The 26,885-nt window shown below is 35.6% G+C and overlaps 2 protein-coding genes and 2 long non-coding RNA genes across 4 annotated transcripts; 3 read left to right on the forward strand and 1 right to left on the reverse strand.

Moving 5' to 3' along the window:
- Nucleotides 1-2,389: 2,389 nt before the first annotated feature.
- On the forward strand, nucleotides 2,390-3,147 carry LOC129755027 (uncharacterized). The gene is made up of 2 exons (XR_008739147.1): nucleotides 2,390-2,882; nucleotides 2,950-3,147. It is a non-coding gene; the product is annotated as an uncharacterized LOC129755027 (long non-coding RNA).
- Nucleotides 3,148-8,707: 5,560 nt separating this feature from the next.
- LOC129755024 (39S ribosomal protein L34, mitochondrial-like) lies at nucleotides 8,708-9,307 on the forward strand. The gene is made up of 2 exons (XM_055751323.1): nucleotides 8,708-8,924; nucleotides 8,989-9,307. The coding sequence occupies exons 1-2, from the start codon at nucleotides 8,902-8,904 to the stop codon at nucleotides 9,251-9,253; spliced, it is 288 nt and encodes a 95-aa protein (XP_055607298.1). The 5' UTR covers nucleotides 8,708-8,901; the 3' UTR covers nucleotides 9,254-9,307.
- Nucleotides 9,308-9,479: 172 nt separating this feature from the next.
- Nucleotides 9,480-11,990, reverse strand: LOC129755019 (polypeptide N-acetylgalactosaminyltransferase 35A-like). The gene is made up of 4 exons (XM_055751317.1): nucleotides 11,817-11,990; nucleotides 11,159-11,671; nucleotides 9,801-11,100; nucleotides 9,480-9,732 (listed from the first exon to the last, which is right to left on the reverse strand). Exons 1-4 carry the CDS (start codon nucleotides 11,837-11,839, stop codon nucleotides 9,601-9,603), a joined length of 1,968 nt encoding a protein of 655 aa, XP_055607292.1. The 5' UTR covers nucleotides 11,840-11,990; the 3' UTR covers nucleotides 9,480-9,600.
- A 13,344-nt stretch (nucleotides 11,991-25,334) lies between these two features.
- LOC129755026 (uncharacterized) lies at nucleotides 25,335-25,944 on the forward strand. The gene is made up of 2 exons (XR_008739146.1): nucleotides 25,335-25,621; nucleotides 25,681-25,944. It is a non-coding gene; the product is annotated as an uncharacterized LOC129755026 (long non-coding RNA).
- The last annotated feature ends 941 nt before the right edge of the window (nucleotides 25,945-26,885 follow it).

Below are 26,885 nucleotides of genomic sequence, written 5' to 3' on the forward strand. Positions count from 1 at the left end.
CATAAACCGGCTGAGCTGTCGTGCCGTGAGCGGTCCTCAGTCAGCCGATGACATTCATTGAGACAGGACACGAGTCGCCCGTTCAGCGGCTGAATACTAAGCGAGTCTGCACAATCGCGAATCCTGCCAGGAGGTTTTTTAATTTGGCTGAACGGGAGGCACGTTTTTTTTCACTTTTTTTGAGTGTTAGTGGTTTCCGTTGTGAAGTGTTTGTGTGTCGCTGGATATATTTTTCGGTAAGTGAATAATTGAAAATTTAAAAAGAAAAGTTTGTGTAAGAATTGTGTTTTCTTTTTGTCGGATAGATTTAGGGTTGAAAAGTGTGAACGAATGATGCTAGTGTGTCTGTTTGGGATATTTCAAAGTTATTTTTCTGGATAGAGGAAGTTTAATGTTAGAATTTTGAAACAGGGACGACCCGGCTGTTGAAAAAGAGAGAGAGGAGCATTTTGTTAAAATGGTTTTTTTCATTGATGATGCAGATGGTGGAAGGAATTGATACCGTTTGGTTTGTGCAGGAGGCATTATTTCACCCGTTTTTTTTGTTTTCTCCACGCTCTGCATTCGTCGGGGTTTTTTCGACGAGGCTCAACTAGCATCACGCAAACTCACTTAGATATGGATGATTCAACGCACACGTCGTACTCGGGGAGAATGTGTGCGAGATATATACGCTCTTGTTTTTTTCTTAAGGAACATAGAACGCAAAGCACATAACATGAACGGAATGGTCGGGAGATTTGAGGAAGCAGCGTTTTTGTGCATGAGTAACATTTGTATTGGTTTCCGAAGCCTTTCGCTTACGTCTCGAATTGCTTTGTTAAATGCTTGCCGAACATAGCTATTTTCGAAGCTTAGATGGTGTAAGCAGCAGTGCTGCAAATTTTCAGTGTCAGTGAGAAATTATCAGTTGACTTTATTGCAGTGTATCGGTCAGTTTAATTCCAACTAGATTCATACGAGAATGAACTGAAAGCTCAGTCCTGAAAGCTCTCTGCACACTCATTCACCAATCGGCAACATCGGTGCTTAGTATACTTTCAGGCTCTTTGCAGGTTCATGAGGTTATCCAATCTACATTTTCAGTTTCAAGCGAACATTGCTGAAAGTGAAAAAGCTTCCTTCTATTATCATTAAGTTTAGTTGAATGGTGACAAAGATTGTTCGACTCGCTAGACATGCGCAAAATTCAGAATTACTGCTGAGATCGCTATTTTTGAAGGATTCTGATAAAAAATACGTCTGTTTCAAATGGTGTGAAGAGGTGGGAAGGTTTAGAAATGAGTGTTCGGGTTGGCGAGACGAACGCTGGCGAGGGAGCGTGTAGACGAATGTGGGGGACAAAATTATGACAAAAAGTTGGTAATAAAATGACAAAACATGACAAATGTGGTAAAAGTATGACAAAATTATGACAAAAAAAAATCTGACAAATAGGAATGAAATTTACAATACAATGGAAAAATATTTACTAACACAACTCTGTCGAAAATATGACAAATCTGATTAAAATGTGACAATATTTTAACAAAAATATGACAAAAAAGACAAAATCATGGCAAAAAAAAATGACAAATGTCGTAAACAATTGACAAAAATATGACAAATATAACAAAATTATGACAAGCGTGGTAAAAATATGTCAATAAATTGACAAAATCATGACATGAAATTGTGAAGTCAGACAAATTTATATATTTGAAAATTTGATATCAAAAGAACAAAAATACGACTATGTCGTCAAACTATGTAAAAATTTGACAAAATGATTAAATATTACAAATCTTCCAGATTGTTGTCATTTTTTAACAACATAAATAATTTTATTGTCAATTTTTTTGTGATAATTTTGTTTTAATAATAAGATTTATGTCATAATGTTGTCTTATTTTCATCACATAACACATGTTTTTGACAAAGTTTTCTCGAAGTTAAATCATTTTATTGTTAAATTTATGTCGTTTTTGTCAGACTTTGTCATAATTTTATAATTTTGTTGTCATGTTTTGTCATTGTATTGTAAATAATTTGCTTCATTTTTGTGTTATTTTTCATATTTTTATCACATTTGTCACATTTTTGTCTCATTTGTCGGATTTTTGTCTCATTTTTGTTATGTTTTGTCATTTTATTGTCAATTTTTTATCATATTTATGACATAATTGTTTGACTGATGTCATTTTATTGTCAAATTTTAGTCATATTTGTCAGATTTTTTTCATACTTTTGTCAAAATTTCATCATGTTTTCAACATATTTATCACATTGTGTAGTAATTTTGTCATTTTTTGACCTCATTTTATCATATTTTTGTCATTATTAATTACCATAAATTCAATTTTTTTTTATATACATCCATCCTCTTGTCCCCCTTCAAGTAAACGTACACACTAAGATTGCAATTATTCCGCTCGGGATCATCATCCTCTGAATCACGGGAAAACAGCTCAAAATGACATTCGAATTGTCAAAAACAAGAGGTTTTCCTGAGGCACGTGGAGATTGCTGAACGATTCTCGTACCACTTCATTTCTCCTGAAATTCGAAGGCATTCTTTATCGAATATTCAGGAGCTCGGGCAGCGATTCCCTGTAATACGTAACACATGAAATTTTTTTTACTGTCATGTGTTTGTGTTGGTTCATTGATCCTCAAAAACGATTGTTCCCGGTCATTAGTCGCGACAGTTGCAACCGCAGAAGCTGCTAAAAGTCGTGCGTTACGTTCATCGGCAAAGTGTCGTTACTTACGGCGCGAAACTGTTAGTACAGTATGAGGCCCAAAATTTAATTTTCAGGACCGCTGCTGGTCCTGACGCCTGATAAATAAACTGGATCTTATTATAGGTGATATAAGAAAAAATGAATATGTTGCTAGAGGAGGTAAATATTTAATTAATATATAGTTGATTTAAAATTTATGTGTGACCATTTTTTTTTTGGCTTCCAGGTGAAACATGCTTCAATTTCTAAATAACACCGGAGAATGCCGAAAAACTTGCACATGCTGGAGAAAAAATTGATTCCGTGGAAATAAAAACAGTGCCGATCAGCCGTCAAAAACAATGGACATTTTGATCGTTCAACTGAATTTATAGTTTAGTGTATAACAAAAATTGAATAAATATTTTCTTTTTAAATTGAAAAAGTTTTAATAATTGCTGACAAAATTCCGAATTCTTTAAAAATGGTGGATGGAAGCCGATTCGAGCCTACAGGAACACTTCGAAGTTTCCTGCAAATTACAGGAGAAAACCGTTTCGAACCTTCAGGTGAATTTGACAGTTGTTTTCCTGAGCGTTTTCGCTGTCCTGAAATCGTCCTGTAATTTCAGCTGTTGAAAATACAGGACGAAATCGTTCCGATCACAGGAGAAAAGATTAAGTGTGTATAGTCTCAGCGATTTTCAATTCGCGTTTTCTTTTTGAATCCCAATTCATAATTTGCAAAAATGGCAAAAACAAATGCTTACTGAAATTATCAGCAACTTTCGCTGACACTGATTAAATGCTTAAGCTGCAGTCACTGATCAAAAACAGTAAGTGACAGAAATGCCCAAGCGAAAGACGCTTTCGTAGCTTTCGAGTGAAACAAGTTAGTTCGGGTTTACGAGTGAGCTTTCTACTGACTGATAGACACACTCACACAGCTTTCTGTAGGCACGAGGATGACCGAGCCGATCAGAAGCTTTTATATTTGTTGACTTTTCTATTCCGTTCATTTCAGATGAAGCTTTTTACACTGATAGAAAATCACAGTCAGTATCATTCGTGCTTGAAGATAATTTGCAGCACTGGTAAGCAGTCGCACGACGAATCTGTGTTTTTGACAGCAAGCGATGCAAATAATTATTCATAACCTGTATTTTTATCCTTTTCTTAAAAGATTTCAAGCAAAGGTGGTTAAAAATGTTATTTTAAAATGGCGTAGTAATACTTGTAACTGAAATGTAGCTACACTTTTTGTCTAATTTGTTATTTTTTCCTGTGTTTTAAATGCTTCAAAAAATCTGAATTTAGAAAATGAAGAACTGATCCTCTCATTTTTTTCAATAGTAAATACACTTTACTAGAGTATTGGAAAAATAGATAGAAGATTCTTAAACGGAGATTATTAATGGATGTTTGCTCTAAAGAGAATGTCTTATTCTAGAAAAGAGTTGATGTCCATATATTCTTTGTCAGCATACACATATTTGTGCAATCATTACAAAGCGTTTCCTACCTGCATGCATATTGTTTGAGATCGTTAAAAAGAACTTCACTTCATAAATTATCGTTGGATCGGGAGGACCAACATGAAGAGTGTTCTGAAGGTTCACTTTACGAATTATCGTTGGATCGGGAGGACCAACATGAAGAGTGATCTAAAGGTTCACTTTACGAATTATCGTTGGATCGGGAGGACCAACATGAAGAGTGTTCTGAAGGTTCACTCTATAAATTATCGTTGGATCGGGAGGACCAACATGAAGAGTGTTCTGAAGGTTCACTTTACGAATTATCGTTGGATCGGGAGGACCAACATGAAGAGTGTTCTGAAGGATCACTTTACGAATTATCGTTGGATCGGGAGGATCAACATGAAGTGTTCTGAAGGATCACTTTACGAATTATCGTTGGATCGGGAGGACCAACATGAAGAGTGTTCTGAAGGTTCACTCTATAAATTATCGTTGGATCGGGAGGACCAACATGAAGAGTGTTCTGAAGGTTCACTTTACGAATTATCGTTGGATCGGGAGGACCAACATGAAGAGTGTTCTGAAGGATCACTTTACGAATTATCGTTGGATCGGGAGGACCAACATGAAGAGTGTTCTGAAGGTTCACTCTATAAATTATCGTTGGATCGGGAGGACCAACATGAAGAGTGTTCTGAAGGTTCACTTTACGAATTATCGTTGGATCGGGAGGACCAACATGAAGAGTGTTCTGAAGGATCACGTTACGAATTATCGTTGGATCGGGAGGACCAACATGAAGAGTGTTCTGAAGGTTCACTCTATAAATTATCGTTGGGTCGGGAGGACCAACATGAAGAGTGTTCTACAGGTTCACTTTATGAACAACCGTTGGATCGGGAGGACCAACATGAAGAGTATTCTGAAGGTTAACTTTACGAGTATGCGTTGGATCGGGAGGACCAACATGAAGGGCGTTCTGAAAGCTCACTCTATGAATATGCGTTGGATCGGGAAGACCAACATGAGGAGTGTATTGAAGGTTGATTAAAGAAACCACATATTGAAGCGTGAGGACCAACAAATCATGTTTGGAGCAGAAAAGCTTGTAGAAATTATTTGGTTTGGGAAACCTTCTATTAAAAAAGGTACACGATGGTTGAAAACGACAGGTCTCGTTGCTTCATTCATTGCGTTTAATAAAGTACATCTCGTCAATTTTAATCTTGAATCAACGGATCAAGAATATATTCTAGAAGCATATTTACTGTTTTTATAATCGTAGGATGCCTTCACAGATAACTGACAGAAGCGAATTTGAAAAAAGGAGAATCCCTTTTGTATTGTAAATTGTCTTAAAGTGCCGTACTGATATATCTGTTTAAGAACCGAGATACAGTAGAGGTTCTTACAAACCATCAACGGATGTCGTTGTCTAATTAACGCCCAAGAATGATAAACTGTTGAATGTTTTCAAATTTGATGCTGAGCTCTCATCTTCGATTTTAGCCACATTCTAGTGCGCTTTCTGTGAAGCCTGTAAAGCTGCCAAATGAGTTGAATGTGGAATTCGCAGAGCAGACTAGACTGAGCACTGAACACTGACATGTTATTATTGTTTGATGTAAGGTTATCCAAATCTAATGCTTTGCGAGTGTTCAACGAGATAAAATGATTATGTACCGATTGCAACAGGAGGTTTGTAGCTGACGTACATATGCCGTTCGACCATCGAAAACATTGTGTTTTATGACTCCAAAAGAGATTTTCGATTAAATTAAAACAAGAGAAGATAGAAACTGCGCTTACAAAATTTGTTTGACTAAACTCGAGGGAAAAATTACGTGCGCTTGTCTTGTTCTCAGCCTGAAATTTTGCCACCGAAACATTTGGCTTCCGTCTTTCATGTTTGTGTAGGGGGGAGATGTGTAGCCTATAATTGTCAGCCCAACACTCTCTCAGTCGATAGGCCTTTCCGAGTCGGCAATATCCCTCAATCGCTCTCACTACACGCACACATAAACCGGCTGAGCTGTCGTGCCGTGAGCGGTCCTCAGTCAGCCGATGACATTCATTGAGACAGGACACGAGTCGCCCGTTCAGCGGCTGAATACTAAGCGAGTCTGCACAAATGCGATGCAGAACATGTTGTTTACAAATGCTGAAGAGATGAGCTCGATAGAAGCAAAGCGAGAAAAGTTATCACATAAATTGTGATGGACCGCTCTGCCGCTCATAGCAAGTCCGTCCCATTTGCGTTTTCATCATTTTTCAGTTTATCGCTGGAAACACTTTACTTTTATCTGTATTTTCAAGAGAAACCTTAGTTTTTAGTACTTTGTTCTGATGAACATTGAAAAAAACCTCAAGAAATTTTGTCCCATTGAACAAATGATCGCAAGTCGGTCCCATATGGCATAAATCATCGCAAGTCGGTCCCATAGCCATAAGGGCCCAGCAAATGATGTTCTACAGAATCAAAACAAAAAAATAATCCTTATAAAGCTAAAAACTTTCATTGGCCGTAGCAGTGACAGATTCTTTTTATTACTTTGATAAAAAACGCATACAAGTGCCGAATTAGCGTTGGACTTTTTACCATTTTTCAATGCCATTTTTCTCACTTCAACAAAAACGCAAATGGGACGGACTTGCTATGAGCGGCAGCGCTGGTGTCTTCACTTACCCCGCTTTATGGGGTAAGTGTGGACGGTAGATTTTCCCTTTGATTTCTTAGGAATGTTTCAAAAAATTTGTTTTTTCTTGGTTGAATACGTTATTTTATTACTAGAACCGTCCAAAATTTTGAAAAAAGTTCATGATACTATTAGTAAGCCATCTTTCAATAATTATTGTGTGTAATTTATGTTGCAACACACGAGATCTGATTTTATCAAAAACACAGAACAAACAAGTACTTTACCCAACTTTTCATGATCCGAATGCTAAATATAGCTAAATAATACAAATCATGAAGGATGAAGGACAGAAAATTGAAAGAATGTGAAAATATCAAGTCCTTTTAAAGCCGTCCACACTTACCCCAGTCAGGAGTTGGAGACAAAATTTTAGTTTTTTGTAAATAAACTTTTTTTTCTTCATTTTTAACCGCCGTTTCTTTTCCTAACTGGTTGTTTGGAATGTAAGGATTATTTCAATGTAGAGTTTTTCATCGAGAGCCAGCTAGTTCCCGAGAAATTTGCAATTGAAAAAGATGCACATCAACTCGACATCGTAGTTGAAAATAGAAAATTCCAAAAAAGTAGCTGTAAACATCCGTTATTGTCTGAACCGTATCTTTTTCACAGTTATTGGATAGATTACAAGTAAATTGAACACTCTGCATTAAAAGTTTGAGAATATAGTGCACAGTATTGTTTTAATAGCCATCGTCCACACTTACCCCGGTGTACCTTATATTCAACTTAATTAAATTAAGTTAATTTAAATAAAATTTCTACATTATTCAAAGGAGAACTATTTTTCATGGCATCTGAGTTCTAGATTGCCTTGAGTGTAAACGTAACTTGATGTTTTAACGTTAAAGGAGTCACAAAAGGAGGATCATCAATACAGTAAATAATCCCTTTAAATTTAAAAACAAAATTGCCCCTATTTAAAGGGGTAGGAATTTTTGAATACATGCAAATTTGTACACGATCAAAAAGTGTGCCAAACTTTATGAAAACTATGAATTAATTTTGTATAAATTTTCACAATGATTGGGTTAGTAGTTTCTGTCTTCAGATTCTATGGGGAACAGACAGACAGACAAACATTCTTTTTTTTAGTAGATTTCGTAATCAGCAATGATCACGATCTATTTAGAAGAAAATTTCACTATCCAGATTTCTGTCCGTATGTCTGTCTGTTCCCTGTATACACACTCGGAAACTTCTGAATCAATTTTCTTGAAACTTATGAGGTGAGTGCTTTTGAGGCCTGGGAAGGTTCCTTTTATAGTTTGAGAATTACTGTATCTCAGGCCACCCAGACTTAAGGAATCTCAAATTTTGATATAACAGTGTCAAAGTTGATCTATCGTACGCAGAAAACTTGACCAAAAAAAATCATCTGACTAAAAAGTTATAGAAGTTAAAAGTCGAAGTGGCAGTGCGCCTGCTTCCAACACAGAGAACCAATTTCTATACAATTATGAACGGTACTGTACGTAAATTTCAGTTAGCAAACAGAGCTCCCCCAGCAAGCAGAATTCACGTTATTTTCATATGAGTTTCAATTAAATAAAAGTTTGGATTTTTTTTTTTTTTTTTATTATACCACTCCACCCCTCATATAATGTTTTGACTCCAAGTGACATAAGAAAGATTTCAAATTGGTTCCGGCCTAATTATAATTCTTCAAAATCGACAAGCCGTAGTCTTTTTCAACAGTGTGAACGCATCATCATACTTCTCATACGGATTTCTAGGTGGCGCTACTAAATTGTTTATCTTTGACACAAACCACCGAAGATTTGAAACGATTTGTAATGCTTTATCAGAGTTTGTTTTGATTCCGAAGAGGTTGAAGATTTTCCATGCGTGCTGTCAAATATTCCGGAAAAGTGTAAATATTGCATTACTTGTAATTGTAATTGTAATTGTGATTTTTATTTACGAAAACCTTGAAGTTACAATAAGCACTTAATTACGTAAAACTTGCCAAACAAGTTGTTTTAAGAGCGGCGTTTCCATTTTTTAAGAATATTGTATCACTATGGCCCTCGTTCGATCCTTCCAGTAAGTATTCAGGGTAACTTTTTCTTAACAACACGTGATTCAGCGAATTGTTCCTTTTTTGTAGAATGTTAATCCCCTTGGTAGCACCGAAGATGCCCACAACATCGCTACTGGGTGCCGGTAATTTGGCCAGCAGCCTAACGGAAGCTTCGGCTGGCGGTGCTTGGTCTACCTTATCGGCACGGACCGTCATCCGCAATCAGTTTCCCCGGGCCAAAGAAACCAAACGGGTACGAGTTCATGGTTGGTGGACCCGAATGGCCACCCGGGAAGGTCGACGAATCTTGATGCGCCGGATTTTGAAGGGTCGTCATGTGTTGTCTCATTAATTATTACTTGAAAAGATTAGCTCTTATAAATTACTGTTCGATTATGCCTCATAATGAAGAGTTTTGGTTTGATGGGAACGAAAATCCTTAATCGTTTTTGACTAAATTTGCCTACTTATAGGCGTTTTAACTTAACTTGTATTTCGAGGTACATACATATTCAGAAAATATTCAGGGACTGAACTGTTCCAAGGAAGTTCTTTCAAATAAAACAAACAACAATATATTAATTTACAAAGAAAAACAAAATCTCTATTACCTATCATGGAATCACTCGTAGGAAGTCTTTAGGGAGGAATAAACATATACTCAGTAAGCGTATACTCTTTGTGCTTTTCAGGACTCCTTCATGATATCACCAAATCCCAGGTGCTGCGTGGCGAGTTGACACACAAATCTAACGCCACCGGGGCACCTTTCCTGGTTTCATGGACCGACAGACAGCTCCCGGAAGCGATGTTGTAGATGGGAGTTCCTTTCTGAAATTGGGAGAAAAAAACAATTATGAAAATGAGAGTGTTTGAAAAACTTATGTTAAGGTTTAAACCGTTTTGCGATGTTTCCAGGCTTGATCGCCTCCCATTTCATGGCACTTTTGCAACAGTGGGGTTCCCTTGGTTGCACTGGATGGTGCTTCCAAGCAGAGTAGTTGCCCTAGGACCAGCTCTGATCGTTCCGTTTCAAACCACATCTGTTGCTTGACTCGTAAGCATGGTTGTAGCACCAAGTGGGAACCTTTTTTCCACAAACTTTTTTCCTTCGCACTTTCCGTGCTAATACAAAGGGTCGTATTGCTGAGGCGAATCTGGAAATTACTAACATAGTTCCGTTTTCGAGAATGCCATGGTTGAAATTTTGGCTGCGATACATTGCTATCTGTAGTCTTTTCACCGGGAAGTCGCAGTTGAGGGTAGATATTTTTCAAGTACCAGTCAAACGGTTTGCATTGCAAGCGTTTTCTCAAAACTTGACGATCAGAAATGTCACCTGCATCAAGACTTTTGGCTTGCGGTTGGTTCTCGTAAAAGTATTTTATATAATCGTCCATCCACACTCGAGCCAATCTCAGGGAGTTACGTATCATGGTGTCAGTTCCATCTGGAGATCCGTATGGACGTCGTTTACGGAAAATGTGTCCAATTCTGGAGCACGGTATCAACTCGATTGATCCTCCACATTGCCAAGCTCGGAAAGAAATTTCCAAATTTTCGCCACCCCAAACATCCATACCCATATCGTATTCGCCTAGTTCCTTGAAGTATTTTCGATCTACGGCAAAAAGCCCTCCAGCCATTGTTGGCGAAAGAAAAGGACCAACAAAGTCAGTCTCTTTAGCCAAAGTACCTTTTGGCAGGTTGTCCCATTTGAAATGTAAGCCCCAGTTGAATCCTCCTCGTACCAACGGGCTTGATGTATAAGCAAAAGTATCTGAGTTGATAATGTCTATCACGGGCATGGCCAGAATCGTTCTATTGATCTTGATGCGCTGTAAAAGTGGTTCGATCCACTGTTCATTGACCTCGATATGACTGTCCAAGAATATCAAAACATCACCCGTTGCATTGCGAGCTCCATAAACTCTGGACCGCATCAGTCCTTCTCGTTCCGTGTTACGAATCAGTTTGACTTTTGGACTATTCAACTTTTTAAGTTCATTTTCCAACTCTTCTCGCAAATCATCGATATCGCTACAATCGTCGACCAGCACAATTTCGTGCAGCAAGTACGAAGGGGTGCGTTTAAGAACCGTATTCACCGAACGGATCAACGTATGGAGATGTTCGTTGTAGAAACACATGATAATCGAGGCTGGTGGCAGAACTTTGTCGTAACTCTGTTCGTTACACCTACAAAATAAGATAGAATTCCATTACATCATTCCAAAACCAAATTCAATAAACTTACAACTTGTGTCTGGTATCTGGTACATCTCTGAACGGTCCAATCTTATTGCTAACAAGCACATTAAAAGCGTGCTTCCTATAACCAACATCCCGGATAAACTGTTCCTCCGAGTTCCTCACCATCCCGAACTCATCGGTCCCATTGGGCATAATCGGTTGCAGCTCATCGATCAACCGGTGGCTAGCCTTCCTGTATTCCCGCTCCTTCTGGTAACGACGATATTTCTCCTTCAGCATATCGACACTTTTGCCCAAGCTCTTGGCCCCATCCTGGGGTCCTATTTCTACCAAATTCTCAAAGCGTCCCAAAGATTGCTTACGACTCAGCGGTTCCTGTTCCACCGGGGCTCCATTCTTGGTTCCGGTAGCAGTGGCCGGAACTGCTCGGGATGCTAAGGTACTCCCGGAGGCGCTACCATTGCTCAAATTCCAGTACAGATACAAACTGACCGACCACGTCATCGAGGCAGCTATCACTCCCCACAGAAACGATTTGCTAACCATATTAGAGATTCTGACAAAGGTGAACAAACATTAAAATGGAAAGGGCAAATGTTATCATTTTTTTTCGAAGCTCGAATCAGCGCCACTACTTTTACTTTCTATATTGACTGCCTCTGGATGCTCATAAATTTTCAAAATAAGAATCAGGTTCTTACCGTTTTGGTTTGTCTTTTGACATTCGAGACTTTGTTCTAGGATGGTAAATGGAATGGTGCACTTAATACGAGGGTTTACATTTTCTAGTATCACTTTTACAAGCCAAATTAACACAAAATTCTAACAGCAGCAGCAATATTACTAAACGGAATGCAGTTGCGTGCGTGCATTAATGATCTGTTGATGGGAGAGTATAAATAAATATCAACCTCCCACTCCCACTCTGAGAGAGAAAATCGTGACATTTTAGCCGAGACACAAACCTTCTTGAAACGTTACACGCTTATTTTGGATCAATCAGTTAACAAATATTTAAAACAGTTCAAAACCCTTCAAAACTAGTATCATATTCGCATCTGACGTAAATCGAAAGCCTAATGAAAATGAAGGTAGAAAATCTTATTTCGTCAATAACTCAACAACGCGACAAAATTAGGTTTTGTAACATGATGAAATCGATGGGGAAAGATTCAAAATTGAAATTTCAGACCGACTCATTCCTTAAAAACTGATAGAACTGTTTTTATTCAGATTCCTCCGCCATGATGTTTCCGCAGAGAAAGCCGGGGGAATCGGAATGAAACAGTTTTATATAAGATTTTGAAGAACGAGTCTGTTTGGAATTTCATCTTTCAACCATTCCCCATCGATTTGAAGTAGGATAAGTGAACTACAAAGTATGGTTTCATGAAGGCATCTGTAAAATATTTGAAAAGGGGTTTTTATTTTGTCTTGGTTATGTTTATGGAAGACTCTGCTACGAAAATTAAGTAAATCTTTAAAAACTTCAAAACATCTGAATTCGGCAAGATTTTTTCCCTAACTCTGTAAAACTTCAGCTTTTTGTGCGGTATTTGTAAACTTGCTAGATAATTTTTTGTATTTAGTATTTTCTGGTATTCTGCATTTCACATACACACTACGAAAAATATCTGTAAAATCACATAACATGTGATGTAAATAAAAAGAAGCGTCATATATGACGGAATTTTCAGTGCTAGTTGGAAATTCCACGCCAGTAAAGTTTTGCAACGTGTTAAATAAAAATTGATGTAAAATTTTGCAACGTGTAAAATAAAAATGATGTAAATGTAAGTTTTGCAACGTGTTAAATAAAAATTGATGTAAAATTTTGCAACGTGTAAAATAAAAATGATATGATGTAACTGTAACTGTAACTGAATATTGGAAGTAAAACTTTCCAATTGGAATTTGTTTTGTTTTATTTATTGCTAATATGATTCAACAAGGGAATTTTCTCATTTCTTAGTAATAATAAAATCCTTCTATATTTAATATAATTCATTTTATTTCACAAATTTTATTAGGAGTCACATCCATTTACTTTTATTTTCTTCCCCGTAGTACCGGATTTAAAGTTGAGTAAAGTGGAGCCGCTTCCAGAACCGCATCCGCGCTTCTCGAAGATCTCCGGGAACCAACAAAACCGATAAACTCACTCGCGGGGAAACTGCTCAAACGAAATACATTGGTGCACGATTTGACTAACACTTTGTTTACATTTGTCTGTTCCTGCCCGCATGAATCAGTATTATAGGTATTATACAATCTTCTTCTTCTTCTTCTTTCTGTTCGGAGCTGGGTGCTCCTATTGGAGGGCTAGTGTCTTGACTATATGCCGGTATTATACAATAGAGTATTTCCTGAGACAGATTGTGGTAGGGTAGCTTTTTGTTTTTGTTTTGAAAAATGTAAACACCAACTGGTCGCCATTTTGATCTTTGATGATAAGCACTGTTCAATGCTTTCTTTTAAAAACTTATTCAATTAAAATCATAACTATTTCTTCATGTCTTAGCTTGTTATGAATTTACAAATCATTTAATCAAGAATTTATGTTCTCATCACCAAGGTGCGCTTGCAAAACCACTACAACTGCATTGCCAATTTTATTTCGTTACTATCTGGTCATTGAACATGCGTAATGTTGTTGTTATGCTTACCCTACCACGATATGCCGAGAAAAAGTAAACATGAGAAATCAGCTGTTCGTCTGACAAGTGGGGAAATGCCTTATTAAGATTCCCTTTATCTTCTTCCCAAGACACACAAAAGATTAGCTTTATAGCAGGCATGTCAAACTGGGGGTTTGCGGGCCGCATGCGGCCCGCGGCCTTGGTCAATGCGGCCCGCGTAGCCCCGTCTTAAATTGTCACAAAAAAATACCACTGTTTTTTATGTAAAATATTACTGCAAAAAACTAAAGTTGAATGTAACATTTTCAACTTAATGCAAATGTTTTTCGATATTCAAATTTCCTCTCAGAAAAACATGCGAAACATTGTTGCTCTGAACCACAGTTTGAGGTGATTCCCGGTTCCGTGTAAGATTGTGTGTAAACATTCATAGCGTTAACAACATAAATATCTTCCAAGTATTTCGGTTCTATTATTTTTGTTTTACCGAAGGAACAACAGACATATTGTGATATTTTTTTAAATTGAAGATGTACGTTAGCCTGATTCATTGTGAAAAAGCACATCCTGGATAATCAAAAATTTTCCTTGATTAAATTTGTAGCTCTGAATAATTTTATTTCAGTAACCACTTGTATAACGTTCAGTTAATTTTGCGGTAAGTGTGTTGGTTGCACCGGAATTGAACAAAAACATATCCCTCCGCTTGAGTCTTCTTATTGTCTCAAGCCTATCCGAATGCGTGAGTATTAGGATATATTGACAGTTCTGTACGAACACCACCTTAGCAGGAGGCCTCAGCCCTAACCTCAAACCATGGGAGAACAGAATCGATTTTTGAGAAGGGCGCACGATAAACGCGATTTTTCGGTACTAATATTGACAAATTCACCCTGAAGAAAAGCGATACATAGATGTTCGTGTTTTGATTTTTTTGGTGTTCAGGGTTGCCAAGTGCATTGATATTTGGAAAATGATTATATTTTTTTAATGCATTGCAATTGAAAAACCTTTTCATGACTACTGAGAATTTGCAATTTTCCCGAAGATTTCTATCGGAATGAGAAACACATCATTTATCTGAACGAAATAACAACTGTTTGTAACGCACACTTAAACGACGTAGCGAACTATGTAGATATGTTTAAAATGTTCAAAGCATGTAGGCGAGTATTTTCAAAGTCAACATTCTACTTTTTTTAGTCATTAATTTACTTTTTTGTGATTTTGCATTCTTTTATTTAGAAGTTACTAGAAACTAGAACTTTTTTTTGATCTACCAAGCAGTACATGAAAATATTTTGAAGATGTTTCAAATTCACATTGAAGATTCATTAGCAAAAAATAGGTTATCTTCATCCATTTAGGGACGCCCCGTAATGAATTCAAACGTTTTCCTGATAGTTGATAGTTAAAGTTTAATTTATTCAGAAATATTATAATAAGTTCAAAACAGGCAAATACTGATTTTAGTATCGCACCTAGCATCACTGGTTAGGTCGCCAGCAAATCAAAATTTGAGGTTATGGCTGAGGCCAATTTTTCGCCAATACTATTGTCCGTATATACCCTTATAAACCGCATACATTTTTAATAACACTAGTTAACAATATTTTTTATTCGTAAATTGAGAGTCATTTTTAATACCATATCGGTCACTGATTTGAAAAAAAATCCTAAAAATCTGATTAGAGCAGTTTTTGAAATACTGTAAAATGATAAAAAAAAAAATTGCGTTTTTTTTAAATATCATCAGTTACTGTTCATAAAATTTTCTTTTTCTATAATCTGACCAAAAAACTGCTCTTCGCAGATATTTTTTTTAATTTCTATTCGGTTTCATAGGTGGATTTTAAATTTAAAACTTGACGTCAATAAATAAAGTTCAGTTTTTTGTAAACAATTGCTATCACATCATATGAGGCCCTCAGAGCCGAAGGGGTATAAGTGCACAAAAGCTACTTTCGAGATATCACGCTTCAAAGTTTCTTTGTTGTGCGATTTTCCATATACTTTTGGGGAAGTTGTAGTGCTTGTCCGTTCAAAATGAAGATGATGATAAGATTATAAAAATCTGAAATAAGCACTAAATAAAGATTTTAATACAACTAATGCTGCAAAACTGCTTGCGAAAATAAGGAAGACCGATAGCAATTTCAAATTTACTCATTTTCAATGTATATGCGCAAAGCAATTAAAGCAACAAAACGTGCTAAAACCAGTTTCAGACACCATTAATTTTTATCCGTTTCCGTGGCTTGAATCATCGCCAATTTTCGACATTTTTGGAAGGCATTGGAAATGACTTCGATTGTGTCCCCTACTACACAGAAGTACGCTGGCTTTCCTGGCACAAAATATTAAAAAGATTTTTTTTGCTACGAGAGGAGATAATATTATTTTTGGAAATGAAAGGTGAACTTTTGAACATTTCCAAGCAGACGACAGGGTTCAGGATTTGGCATTTGCCGTTGATCTCACTGCCCGCATAATTAAAAACAGTTGGGGATATAGTACTAACTATTAACTTAATATATTGGTAGCAGTACCAGTATGAAATATCTTCCAAGTATCATTTCATTATACATGTTCAAAATTTTATTACCTCAATAAATTATGACAGGATCGTATCAGTGACAGTGACAATATGATATATGATTTAGTAAGTATAGTATAATAAGAGAATAAAAATTTGCAACCTTTGAATATTGTCTCTGGACCTTATCCAGGACTCTAACAGTGTACGACAAAGTTTCCTTATATTTTCTTAGCATTAGACATTAAATTAAAAAAAAAAAACATTGACAACATTGTATGAGTTAGACAAGTCGTTATCATTTCACCTCTTGCGGATAATAACTAATATTGTTATTTTAAGATGTAGTTGTGAGCTTATGCATTTTTTCGCTCTTGGGTTCAGCATCTGCTAATTTTCACTTCACTTCGTTAAAATTTGTGTCGGCAACCCCACGCCAGGTTCGGAACTGAAAACTGTGTTCAAAATGGCTCCGAAAAAAAAGAATCACGCTGAGAAAAACACACAGAACGCGAAAAGTAAGTAAAACTATATTATATTATCGATAAAAACTAGTGAGATTAAATAAAACTAATGAAATTACAGAAACAAAGATCTCTGCTGAGCGGAGAGCGGAAAAAAAATCTACTGAAAGGCTGAACAATGCAGATCTGCACAAATAGGTAAGATTGTATAATCCATGTATAATATCAGAAATAAAAAATAAAAATCTCAACATTTAAATTTTTTAATTTTATTTTATTTTTTGTGGGAAAGAATTGGAACTATATTGGTTATGGTACAGGGAAGCTCTTTTTAAAAATATTTTACAATATGCGGAACGTATGATTGAGCGTTATTTTTACTACAAACTACTATAAGCAAACTATATCCATTGAAGTTGATGAAATCTATGATTTTGTATTCCAACGTAGCTAGAACATTCAGGTAGATTGTTTTGCTCGCCAAAAGTGGATGATATTTTAACCGTATCCAATAATGTAGCATGAAATATTTGTTCGAAAAAATCGCTCTTTTTGAATGGTAAACATGCTTAACAGCCCTTTCCCCATATGGTACTTTAACAGATAATCATAATACAGATTGTTAATATGGTCTGTGTTATTGTACATATAATGTTCACTTTACAATAAACGATAACGTTTAGAGACAATATAGAATATTCTCTATATATTGTAATTGATTATGCGGGTGGTCACCTGCAAGATTTGAACCTAAAACTTCAAGGAGAAGAAAAAAGTATTATAACTTCTTGTGATGATGTTAAAAACTTTCAAGCGAAGTTACGGTTATGGATCAACCAAATTTCCAAAGAAAACCTTCTGCATTTCTCTACGTGTCAAGAAGTGAATAGATCAAATGAGGCTGCATCATTTGGTAAATACAAACTTCACCTAGAATCGTTACTAGATGCATTCAAAGCCGTTTTCTTGACTTTAATTCATACGAGCAAGAATTTTCGTTGTTTGTATCTCCATTTTCGTTTGCTCCTGAAAATGCTGCTGATAATTTGCAACTAGAGTTGATAGAGCTGTAGTGCGATTCTTTATTAAAAGCGAAATACATTGAAATGGCTGTACCGAAATTTTACAGCTATTTGCCTGAACGCAACGTTGAGTTACGAAAATTTGTTGCCAGAATTCTTGCTATGTTTGCAAGTACCTATCTATGTGAGCAATTTTTTTTTTTTCATAATGAAATGAAAGCTACAAAAACCTCTCATCGTTCGAGATTATCTGATACAAATTTATCATAATAGTGAAAGTGTCAGTGACAAATTAACTTCAACCTGATATTAATAAACTAGTATCTCAGAAAAGATGTCATGCATCAGGACAATAGATATAATGCATTATAATATAAGAATGTTAAACATTAAAAGCTTTAATAAAAATTTAACGCAGAATTTCACTCCAAGTTTACTATATTCCATTGTATTGTATCTAATCTCCGCGAAACTAATATGCAGGGTGGCCACCCATTCGGGAAAAACGGGAAAAGCGGGAAAAAGACGGGATTTGAAATCCAACGGGAAAAAAGCGGGAAAAAGCCGGGATTTTTTTTCGAAAAGTCGGGAATTTTTTGCTCAGTGAAAGTCAGTTCAATGAAGTTTAGTCGAAATAGGTTGAAACAAGTGGAAATAGATTGACTCTTTCCAATTGACTTCGACCGATTTTTACCAGGTCGAAACGAATCCTACAGTCGAGCTGGGTCGGTTTCGATTAGTTTGACTTTGATTCATTGAACAACATAAAAATGTTCCCGGACAGCCAGATTGCTAATCGAATGGAAGTGGGAAGAACAATAATAAGCTATTTGATTCCACACGGTACTGCTCCCTATTTTTTGAATAAAGTTTTCAATTTACTACAGAATTGCAGCGAGTTCGTATTAGGATTTGACGAAACGTTAAATAAGATTATGCAGAAGCAACAAATGGATATTGGTGTGCGCTTCTGGAATCAAAACACAAAACTAATTGAAGCAAGCCTAGTTCTACATACATATCGTCAACGCGCTCGAATGACCTTCTGAATGACGTGAAACTATTGTTTTTTGGAAAATCCTGATCAACTGAAACGAGTGATCATCCAGTGTTCCATGGATGGTCCAGTAGTAAATTGGAAAATGCTCAAGGAACTAACTAGCGAGGTTCAAGAACTTGCTTCGAATCCGGCTATTGAGATTCTCACCATTGGGAGCTGTGGACTTCACACTGTACATAATTCGTTCAAGGAGAGACTGAGGAAAAGTGAATGGAATTTTGATGATTTTTTAGGGCGTTGTATAGCCTGTTAAAAACATTCCACTTAGAAGGGCAGATTATACTGCAGTAACGGGTTCAACTATATTTCCGTTAAAATTTTTTGACTTCCGCTTGGTGGAAAATGAACGCGTTGCAGACCGTGCTGCCAAAATGCTACCGTACCTCAAACGGCTTATCGACGAGGTAAAAAAAACAAGAGGAGAAATAGCTTAAGGAAAACCATCCAAATTTTAAGCGAAGTTTTCCATAGATTTCCCGGTCGAAGGTATTTGACATTGTTGCTAAAGCTGTAGATGATAATTTGCTGGGACCAAAGTAGAGTTTTTTTTGTTACTTTTTACGCGTGTTTTAGACAGAAGCACCGATGGTACCGTTTTCTTAGATGATTTAACCGGGCTTGTAGGAGCATTGATGGAAAAAGTTGTAAAGCCTGCGAACGACTAAACGTAAAATCAAAAACAATTATTGGAATTGAACTCTCAGAAATAAATCTTCTACCTCCTGGAAGCGTAGAAATTGGTCTTAACTAAATCGGTAATTAAGGAAGAAAAAGAGTCTGATCATGTTTCGGACAAGGATATCTTTGTTGTTCGTTTTACTTTGGATTTTTTAATAAAATGGCTATACGATCTTCCTTGTCTTATCCCCTCACTCGGTATTTATCGTGCGTTAACCCCGATGTGATTGCCCACTATCCAGATATTGCCAGTTCTTCAATTTGACGTACTTATTGAAGAAAATTTTAATTTTGTCTCATGGCAACGTGACGATGGAAAGAGGCTTTTCCGTTAACACGAAATGCCCAGTTGAAAACCAAACCTAGGAGAGTCTGACAGCCCAACGTATTGTATACGACGGAATCAACATGTCAGGGGGAGTTACAGCTATAACGGTTACGAGATCGTTAATCCAGTATGCCCGCAATTTTCACTCGAGATATGTCGAGTCCTTAAAAACGAAAAAAAGGAGGAGAATCTGAAAAAACAAATGACGCAAGAGGCAGAAAAGGAGGCTAAGGAACTGGAAGCGAAAAAATTGAAGGTGCTTTCCGACGCTCAGACAGAGGCAAGCTTGATGGACGAAAAAATTAATATACAGATCCCGTTCGATTTTGGCAACACGCCCGTACATTTTGTGTTGCCAAAATCGAACGGTTTTTTTCTCATTTTTTTCAGTTATTTTTACAAAATAACTATTATTATTATTATCAAAAACGTTATTATAGTAAATTTCCGACCATAAGTAGTAATTTTTTTTAATTTTTTCATCATGTTTTTGATGCATTTTGCACTTTTATTGTTTGTGTTTATAATGATTGTTTTCTTTTGTCATATTTTTGTTGTTTTTGTTATTCTTCATATTTTTTTAATTGTTTTTGATCATATTCCGAGTATTGCCAAAAACGAACGGGGTCTGTACTTAAAAATATATGAGATACAAATAAAATTGAAAAATGATAATCAAGCATATTTTCATTTTTAGGTAAACCTTTTTTTCTTTTTTTAAACATTTTCGAATCGAGTGACATATATAGGTTTAAAAATTTAAAAAAAAAACTCCTGCGTATTAATCTAATGATTTGTAGGTTAAATGGTAAACATAACTAAAACAAAAACCATTTAAAGATCATTTACCAATAAAAAAAAGCTTAGTCGATTTTCGTTTATATGGTTTCAAAAATAGATTTTCGGAATTTTGTTTAGTTTTCTGTTGTATAAAACCGGAAATTTCGTGATACAATGCGGAAAAAAAAACGGGAAAAATGCGGGAAATCAAAAATTGATTTTGAGTGGCCACCCTGAATATGTTATGTTTACTAAATGATTTTGGCTGCGGCCCTCTACGTCAGAGAAAATTTGTAATGCGGCCCGCTCTTCTAAACGAGTTTGACATGCCTGCTTTATAGTTTTGGATGATTCATGTACGATTAAGGTAGTCTTTTTTCCATGACATGGAATCGTTTGGACGCACTTTACGATACAGCGAACGGGTCGTTAAGTAGAGTAACCATTCATTTTTTTTGCTTTTTTCTTCTCACTCCGAGCGAGTTGTATCATACGTGGAATCTTCACCTAATGGTTTTATCATAAATAAAATAACGATACAATATATCGTGTCCTTTAGATTCAATTATTAAAATGAAAACTATTGAAATGAAAATCAGAAGATTATTTATGATTTAATTTGTTTAAAATAATATATTTTATTCTCATATGGGTTTCGAATAATTACATTAGATTTTTGCTTAATCAACAAATTATATCAATCGTATCACAAAAACATAACAATTTTACACTGGCAGTCCTCGGAATACATTACTGAGTACAATACTAGAATTATTACTGAATGTAGTGTCTAGATTTCTCTATCTGTAAAACTATGAAAATCGATGTTTTATCACAAATCAGTACCTTCACCGAGTAGGCACCTTTGTCGCAAATAGGGTTATTATAATCGTGTCGACTAACAGAAACAAAAATAACTCTAAAATTGATATCGTACAGACGCTATTAGATAAAAGATTTTACAAAAAATTCAATGATATTTAAAATTTTTAACAGATTACTTTTGTTTACAAAATGTTTTTTTTAGATATCTTAAACTACGATTTATCAAAATAGATCCACGGATCCAATACACATCTCATGATTTTCGGAACATAACTTGAAATCTTTAGCTTTCTGTATTTTTTGTACTTAATTTTCTTCGAAATTGGTTTGCATGCGATTTCTGATGTGGGTGCCTTTATGTATATTCAAATTTCAATACTATTTCTGAGTTTGCAGTCAAAAAACTATGTCCATGGTTCTTGGCAGTCTATAATTTTACATGACATTATCACGTTCAGTGTAGTGTAATATTGATTAAATTCAAATTCAATGTCCTTATAACATTCCATGTCGTGTAATTTTAAGAAGATTCTATTTCAGTGTTGTTTAGAGTTTTGCGCGACCAAAAAAAATTGTAAATTATAATTTAACTTTTCGATCGTCATTGAAATTTCTCATAGTTCCGTTAACTCAAGCATGATCTTACTCACTGCCATTCAAGACATCTACTGTCTCCCTGATGGCGGTAGGGACCAATTTCAAAATATTGTTAGAGGACCATGTGCATGATTTTGGAAATTGCGCTGTGAACCATTTTCGAGGTCATTTGGTGGAAACAATCTCTTTTTGGCCGTTAAAATCGCAGTTAAGTTTTACATTAATTGTATACCTAACAGCTAGGCACAATTTTCCCGTATGTTTGGATAACGTGCCGCTATTAAGCCTACCCACATTCTGAAGTTGAAACGATAGAATATCGCACAGTGTAAATTTTGATTACAAAACATCATTTAAATTTACTAGTTCCGATAACAGCACGAGAACATAGAGAACAGCAATCGAGGTTAACCTCAATTAACGATTAATTAACGATCATACAATCTAAGGGTGATTTTCTTTAAAATAAATAGTATTAGATATAGGTTTATAAGAATAGTGATATCAGCACAACAGGTACAAGTTTAACAATCATTTCTGGGCACTAAACACTTTAGGTGAAAGTCGAGTGGAGGAGTTAAACTATAAGGAGCAGCAGTGTTCGGCACAAAAGTGCTAATCCGCTATTCGCTAGTTAGTCCGCCTACTTTTCGTTAGCGGTTCAATATTGCCGATAAATTTTTATTGATCTAGCGAATTAAAAAGTTCCGCTATTTTTTAGTTCCGCTAATCCAAGACCTCTAACTCCCATATATTTTTATCAATCTCTAGAATTATAAGTGACAGAATAGACTTTTTGTCTTCAATCAAGTTAAGGTGACATTGGGCATCGTTCTGATTGCTTAATTGGGTTATTAGTACTCAAACTATTTTTAATAAACTTTATCAGCATTTGTTTTCAAATGGTTGAGATATTTACTTCACAGTTTTTTTAGAGATTTTACAGAACAGCCCGCATACCAAAAAACTATATCTCAAATAGTCAAAACGATACATATACCCTCCTAGAAAATGTGATTGTTTTTGTAAACGTAGCTATGATTTCAAACTTTACTTCGACAACAATAAGAACAAAACATGAACGTTCAGAGGACTCGCAGCAAGCCGTGCTCGAGAACGGTCGTGTTTTCTGTCGGTCTCGTTTTTGGTCCTGTCGTAATGTATTTTCTAGAAAAATTATAATTTAGTTTGGCTGATCGGCGATTTTTCATGTTTTGTTGAAGTGATGTATGTGACTGTGGCAGAAGTATACCTCGCGCCTCGCACCTAGGCCAGGAGTGACTTTTTGCATGCGGATGGAGAAAAGGCAACATCTCAGACGAATACGGAAAAACCCGGTGAGGATATTCCATGATGGCATTTTTCTTTTTTCCCAGGGATTTTAAACCAATGATGGCATTTTTCAACTTCACTCTCTCATTTCATTAACTTTAACTGTACACTTTGTGTGCAGGGAAAATGAAACAAACATCTGAATATAGTAGGTTTCATTAGAGTTTTTTTTTTGAAAGACGGCGAACCAGCTCGATGTGTGTTTAAGGCATTTCATTTACGCATCTGGAAACATACTTGGTTAACAATCTTAATGTTCTCTATTTTATTTCAATATTTTGAGTTTTATTTTCATAATTGCAGTTATTAAAAAAATTAAGGAGTTCGCGATCGCCCAGCACTTGTCGAGCAAGGACGTGTTTGTGTGTCCGACTCCCACGCGACTTATTTGTGTAGGATGTTTGTTTTACCCGTTTTAATCCGTTCAGTGGGTTATGTTTGAATTTGCGTAACCTGCTTTATGTGCGAAAATGTATTTAAAAGTTTTGATTATTTAAAACATTGATTTGTACTCTTTGAGCATCAAAGGTCTTAAGACTTCTAAAATGTGAGGCAAAGGAGAGCAAAGAATCAAAGAGTTTTCAAAAACAATTTGCGAACATTTGTGTCTAAATATTAAAATATAATTCTTTTTCTTTCCGTCTCTAAACAGTAAAGCCTTTTTGAAAACTCTTTGCTTCAACATGGATAACGTTTAGGGAAAAGAGCTAGTTTATCAAAGAAGAAATTTGGATGGTATTGATTTGCCTTCAATATTTTATTCGATCCATTTTATTGGACGTCTATCAAATGCCTCATAGAAATAGGAGTTTCCTTAGGAAATGTCTAGGAGCATAGGAGGTGTAGGAAACCCATGATCGCACCATTTACCAAAATGGATCCTGATCTCTACCTTTCACCAACTTACACAACCCCTTCCTTGGATACTTGAATATGGATTCGCAGACGTATAGACGGTTTCCATAGTTTGTGATACTAGCTTATATCTGGTACTGACTATTTCATTTTTTTTTTTTTTGGAGTGCAGTATTGAGAGGTTGCTAGTTGAACTTAATGAGTATCTTACTAACAATCCTTCCCTTTTTCCCATTGACTACTAGGACGTGGCCGGCGCCGTTATTAATCATATAAAAAAGAGAGAGCATCAGTTTTGTACAATGAGAATGACTGCTAATCCCAAGCAACATTCTTTTGGACTTTGTGCAAAATTTATGGCTTCGATTAATCACGGAGTAGCAACCATTGGCGATGTGGAACTTGTTCTGCTTAGCCACGCCAGCGATCATGGAATTCGAAATGTATAGTTTGAAAACAAATGTAAAAATACTTCATTCCTCTAAAATCGATTTAAAAACAAAAACCTGTAAATTAAGAATTTCGAGTTCAATGAATAAAGGTGGATATGGGTAGTCAAACAAGCTAAGCAAGCTAAGCTAATAAGAACAAAACATGAACGTTCATGTGAATAAGTGATGGTATATGGAAAGGTGAATGAAGGTTCAAACAATTTTCTTCAATTTTATCAATAATCGTTATACTGTTCTCGAACCATAACGCTTAGCGTTCATGTCATATGTAAAACTCACGTCAAAAAAGACCGAAACGTGGGTCAGAGGTGCCAGAAGGGTTGAAAAAAGAAAATTCAGCACGGATTGATAAAAAAAATCTTCTAAATATATTTATCGAATATTTGTTCACATATGGGAAAAAATAAACATAGTTGCATTGTACATACAAAAAACTTACATTATATTAAGAAAATAGAGTTAAGTTGTATTAAACATACCGCACTCGTTATTTTGTAATTCCTTTATTTGAAACGCCTCACACATATTCGTTAAACAAAAAATCCTTTTTATACTTATTACTATTAATCATGTTGCATTCAAAAATATATATATTTTACTGAGTAAAGATTTATCGGTCTTGATCTTTTTGTGCATTATTTTATTTATCTATCTCATGAACTGTGTAAACACATTGCTGCTTGAGTTCAAGAAATATCACTCCATCACATTTTCATATTTGTACAATTCTGAAAAAAATCAGTCTAGTTGGCATCACTGTCGACAAACAAACACAAAAACAAAAAAAAAACAAGAACTGTTCGTTTTTTGCGGTTCATAGCCCAACTCCCGGACGCCGTACCAGCAGCATCCTCTCCGGTTCGACGAACGGCAATTAACGGCTGAGATAAGGACAAACCGGATTTACAGGAAAACGGACACCAACGATGTTCAAACAGGTAAATTTCATAAACAAAAATTAATATTAGATGACAAATGAGAACGTTTTATTTTTCAGCAACATATTCGCTGGGGAAGAAAGGTCCCGCTTGGAGTAACCTTCCTGACATCCGGATTCAGCAGCTACGAAAACGTTCAGGTAGATTCGGATGGTGAGGAGCACCTCATACGAACCTGGTAACTGTAAATTCGATCATACAGTCTAAACAGACTGGTCCTGAATTGGAACCCGCCGCTCCAGGAGGATATGTTCATTATTATTATTATGTAAAGTGAATAAAAGTATAACATAGAAGTTAATAAAATGAAAATAAAATCATAATTATTTTTTTCATTTTCCACCGAAAACAAATTTTCTTTTGTGTGTGTGCGTGCCCTTTTCCAGTACGATTCAGAATACGGTTCGCATAACGTTAGAAGAACGTCATATCGGATCGTTTTACAACGGTTACTGTTGATGTTCAGTTACCAGAGAACTTTTAAAATAACTGTAACAAAAACAGTTTGATGGCCAGAATACGATTGCTGTGAGCGGTTCATGAACGTTATCGAAACTGTTTGTAGAACAGTTCTCCCATATAAAAGTTTTAACAGTTTTTAACAGTTACATAACCTAACAACATATTTAAAATACAATCAAATTGAAATTCACGATTCATGCAATGTATTTTACAATCCCTATAATAGTTTGCTAAAAGTTCTTTCTACGCTTTATCAAATCATTTTGTGATTGTTTTAGAAAACGTTTAGTTACAATCCTGGTTTATGCGGGAGTTCATTACAAATAATATAAAATCACCATTTTACCCTTCGTTCAAATAAAAATTGTATAAATGTTTACGTTTGACAATGCTCCTGCAAGTTTTAAAAGGGGAGAACAGTTTAAAGATTTTCAATGATGATAGTTAAAAATAAGGCAAAACAACAAAATGGAATGAATTGCACAAAAGATTGTTTACAACGAAATTGCATACTATCTACTTTGCACAAAACCGATAAATCGAGTAAATTTTTTTACCAAAATTTTAATAAAAAATAGAGATATAGCTCCCATCTTCAACATTCTGCTCTATTGCTCTTGTAATTGTTCGAAAATTAATTTTTTTAAATAGTAGAACACAGAGATTTGTTAAAATTCCCATCTTTGACAGTTTTTGTTTTGCTCATATAACTGATGAATTCGATCAATTTATCTAATTCTAAATAAAATAATTGAAACTTTATTCATTCCTCCTTGGGGGTTGGAAAATCGAAGTAGGGAAT

The sequence above is a fragment of the Uranotaenia lowii genome, chromosome 3 (genome assembly GCF_029784155.1).
Source record: "Uranotaenia lowii strain MFRU-FL chromosome 3, ASM2978415v1, whole genome shotgun sequence".
Classification (NCBI taxonomy): Eukaryota; Metazoa; Arthropoda; class Insecta; order Diptera; family Culicidae; genus Uranotaenia; species Uranotaenia lowii.